Here is a 4,171-nt window from a genome sequence, read left to right as displayed (position 1 = left end):
GGCAGAAGATGCCAGATTTGAGCATTTTACAAGGAGGCTCATTCTAGGGAAAATCAAGACTTCTAGAGGAATGCACTAAGGAACTGAAGATGTTTGGCTGGCTTCTGAAAGTTGAGTGGGATGCTTAATGATTGGGGTGAAAGGCAATTTGCAGCCTAGATTAAAAGGCATCCAGTGACACAGGATGATATTCTTTGGGTAAAATATTTATGGATCCCAAACATTTGTGAATTCTTAGTGACCTGGAGAGAATCATTTGTCATTTCATTTACCAACTCTCTTAGTACTTTTCTCTGTCCCCCTTAACCTGGACTTGATTAACAGAGAATGTCCTAAGATTTGTACTTAAACACCTCAAATCCTAAAAGATCTCAAGTTTGAGTAGCTGATTCAGGGGAAGCCACTATTTTCTCTTCCTTTGATGGATTCAAGAATTTCTTCTTTTTACTTTAGCTATTTCCCGTCCTGCCTATATTGTTGTTGTTACTGTGAGCAAGTGAGTCAATTATGCTTCATGACAACCCTATAGGACAGATTAGAACTGCCCCATGCTGTTGTTGTTGTTGTTGTTAGGTGCCATCAGATTAGCTACAACTCATAGTGACCCTATGTACAACAGAACAAAATACCGGTCCTGTACCATCCTCACAATCCATGCTTATCTGAGCCCACTGTTGCAGGAACTGTGTCAATCTATCTCATTGAGGGTCTTCCCTTTTTTCATTGACCCTCCACTTTATCCTTCTCCAGGGAATGGTCCCTTCTGACCACATGACCAAAGTAGGTGAGATGAAGTCTGGCCATTCTCACTTGCAAGGAGCATTCTGGCTGCACTTCTTCCAGGACAGATTTCTTCCTTCTTCTGGCAGTCCATGGTACTATTAGTATTCTTCACCAACACCACAACTCAAATGCATCAATTCTTCTTCAGTCTTCCTTATTCATTGTCCAGTTTTCATAAGCATATGAGGTGGCTAAAAATGCCATGGGTTGGGTTAGGGGCACCTTAGTCTTCAAAGAGCCATCTTTACTCTTCAGGGCTTTAATGAGGTCTTTTGAAGCAGATTTGCCTAGTGCAATATGTCTTCTGATTTCTTGACTGCTGCTTCCATTGGTGTTGATTGTGGAAGCAAGTAATATGAAATCTTTGACAACTTCAATCTATTCTCCATTTATCGTGATGCTGCTTATCAGTCCTGTTGTAAGGATTTTTGTTTTATGGTGAAATGGAATCCATACTGAAGACTGTAGTCTTTAATCTTCATCAATAAGTGCTTCAAGTTATCTTCACTTTCAGCAAGCAAAGTTGTGACGTCTGCATATCACAGGTTGTTAATGAGTCTTCTTCCAATCCTGATGCCATGCTCTTCTTCATATAGTCCAGCTTCTCAAATATTTGCTTGGCATACAGATTGAATAAGTATGGTGAAAAGATAAAACTCTGACCCACTCACTTCTTGATTTTAAACCATGCAGTGTCCCCTTGTTCTGTTCAAACAACAGCCTCCTGGTCTATGTGAAGATTCATCCTGAATACAATTAAGTGTTCTGTAATTCCCATTCTTCTCAATGTTATCCATAATTTGTTATGATCCACACAATCTAATGCTTTTGCATAGTCAATAAAACACAAGTAAACATCTTTCTGGTATTCTTTGCTTTCAGCCAAGACCCATCTGATATTAGCAATGATATCCTTCATTCCACATCCTCTTCTGAATCCAGTTTGCATTTCTGGAAGTTCTCTGTCAATGTAATCTTTACAGGAGCAGATCATCAAATCTTTTCTACCACAGAGTAGATGGTGGATTCAAATCACTAGCCTGTCAGTTAGGAGCTCTGGTAGCATAGTGCCTAAGGCATTTGACTGCAGAAAGCTGGAGGTTCAAACCCACCAGCCACTCCTCAGAAGGAAGGTTGGGCAATCACTTCCATAGTGATACTGCCTCAGAAACACAAGGAGGGGTCACCATGAGTTGGGTCCGACTCGATGGCCCATAGCAACAACAACCTGTCAGTTAGTAGCCAAGAGCTTAACCATTGCACCACAATGGCTCCTTCCCCTGTCTAAAGTATAAGGTAACTATGAGAATCCAGTGAAATGATTAAGATAAAAGTACTTAGACTACAGCAAAATTCAGTAACAGTGGAATAAAAATACCAACCTTGAGAATGATTGTGATAATGAGCATTTATAGAGTGTTGAGTTTTGTTTGTTTGTTTGTTTGGTACACTTTAGGAGAGTATTAACAGTAATTGCTTCATTTAATAAAGACATTGCATAATAGGGTGGAAACAGTACAGAATTTACAGTTAAAAAAATCCTAAATTCATTTCAAGTATTTAATTTCTGGTAATCATGAGAAGTTAAACTATCCCCCACAAACTGCATTTTTTAGAGAAAATGAGTTAAGGCATACAAGTTTCTGGAAAAGTTAATAATACAGAGTAAGGTAACATAGTGCCTAAGGCACTTGACTGCTAAACCAGAAGGCTGGTGATTCAAACCCACCAGCCACTCCTCAGAAAGAAGGTTGGGCAATCTACTTCTGTAGTGATATCACCTCGGAAACCCAAGGAGGTCACTATGAGTTGGGTCTGACTTGACGGCACATAACAACAACAACAAGGGCTAGGAAAAATGGAAAATATCAATGCAAAAGCTGGCATATTATAAATAAATGTCTCTCTAATGACAAATGTTTTCTCAGTGTCTTTCTGTCTGCACATATTGAAGAGATTACTTCATTCTGGAGACCTCACCTACCTTTCAAGCATGCTCTCTTCTCAGATGTATGTCAACACCTCCTTCTACCAGCCACCTGCTTTCATGATGATTGGCATCCCAGGACTGGAGGCCATCCATAGATGGATCTCCATTCCTTTCTCCTCCATGTACACTGTGGCCCTCACTGGAAACTGCCTGATCCTACTGGCTGTGAGGAGGACCCCCAGCCTGCATCAGCCCATGTACTACTTCCTGTCCATGCTGGCTCTCACTGATGTGGGTCTCACCTTGTCTACACTGCCCACCACTTTGGCTGTGCTCTGGTTTGACCATCGTCTCATTGGCTTCGATGCCTGCCTGGTCCAGATGTTCTTCCTACACTGTTTCTCTGTGGTGGAGTCCTCAGTGCTCCTGGCCATGTCCTTCGATCGCTTTGTGGCCATCTCCAACCCCTTACGCTATGCAACTGTCCTTACAGATAATGTCATCATCAGGATTGGGATGGCCATTGTGGCTCGTGCTACTCTATCCCTTTTCCCAGTGCCATTTTTAATTAAACGTCTGAACTTCTGCCCAGGCAAGATCCTCCTATCCCACTCCTTCTGTTTCCACCCTGATGTGATGAGGCAAGCCTGTGCTGACATAACCATAAACATTCTTTATGGACTCTATGTGGTACTTTCCACAGGAGGCATAGACTCCCTGCTTATTGTCCTGTCCTATACCCTCATCCTATACACAGTCTTGGGGCTGGCCTCTCCTAAGGAGAGATTGCGGGCTCTCAATACCTGTGTCTCCCACATCCTGGCTGTGTTTGTCTTCTTCATCCCAGTCATTACCATGTCTATGATTCATCGCTTTGGAAGACATCTCTCCCCCATTGTACACACCCTGGTTGCCTATGTGTACCTGGTGGTGCCTCCTGTGCTCAACCCTATCATTTACAGTGTCAAATCCAAGCCCATCAGGGATGCCATGCTTAGGGTGCTGAGAGGGAAAAGCCAGAGCTGATGATGTAAGATGCTTCTGGGTTTAGAACCCTGAAAAGAGCCTGATAGAACAAGAAGTCAACTGCTAGGTATATCAAGTCCTGTTTAGAGCTTTGTTCAGGACATCTGGGAAAAGTTTTAGTTAGTGGTGAGAAACTGTTCTCACCCATTTATTCTTTCACTTAGTTTACATGTATTTTCTCAATGCCTACTTTTTTCAGGCCCTGTGTTAAGTATCAGGAAAAGGTAAATGATTTACACGTGTCCCTTGCCCTTCCTTCAGAGCTCACATTTTAATACATACATAAAATACACAAATAAACAAATGTTTGATACAGGGTAAAGTGCGTTGTGTAAAGATCATCCTGAGGGCTGGGTAGAAAGAAAAGTTATTTACCTCTGTGTGCTTTGGTTTCTTCTTCAATTAAATGGGAATGACTATAGTACTTAGTTT

The 4,171-nt window shown here is 41.7% G+C and overlaps 1 protein-coding gene across 1 annotated transcript; it reads left to right on the top strand.

The window, feature by feature from the left end:
• Nucleotides 1-2,692: 2,692 nt before the first annotated feature.
• On the top strand, nucleotides 2,693-3,739 carry LOC103197133 (olfactory receptor 51I2-like). The gene has a single exon (XM_007941013.2). It carries the CDS (start codon nucleotides 2,693-2,695, stop codon nucleotides 3,737-3,739), a length of 1,047 nt encoding a protein of 348 aa, XP_007939204.2.
• Nucleotides 3,740-4,171: the final 432 nt, after the last annotated feature.

This window comes from Orycteropus afer, unplaced genomic scaffold (genome assembly GCF_000298275.1).
Source record: "Orycteropus afer afer isolate SDZICR_OR568_19922 unplaced genomic scaffold, OryAfe1.0 scaffold00074, whole genome shotgun sequence".
NCBI lineage: Eukaryota > Metazoa > Chordata > Mammalia > Tubulidentata > Orycteropodidae > Orycteropus > Orycteropus afer.
This window is presented reverse-complemented; position numbering and strand designations above follow the sequence as displayed.

What these genes read in the sequence shown, in the direction of transcription:
- LOC103197133 (XM_007941013.2), top strand. Translation starts at nt 2,693, where the DNA reads ATGACAAATGTTTTCTCAGTGTCTTTCTGTCTGCACATATTGAAGAGA.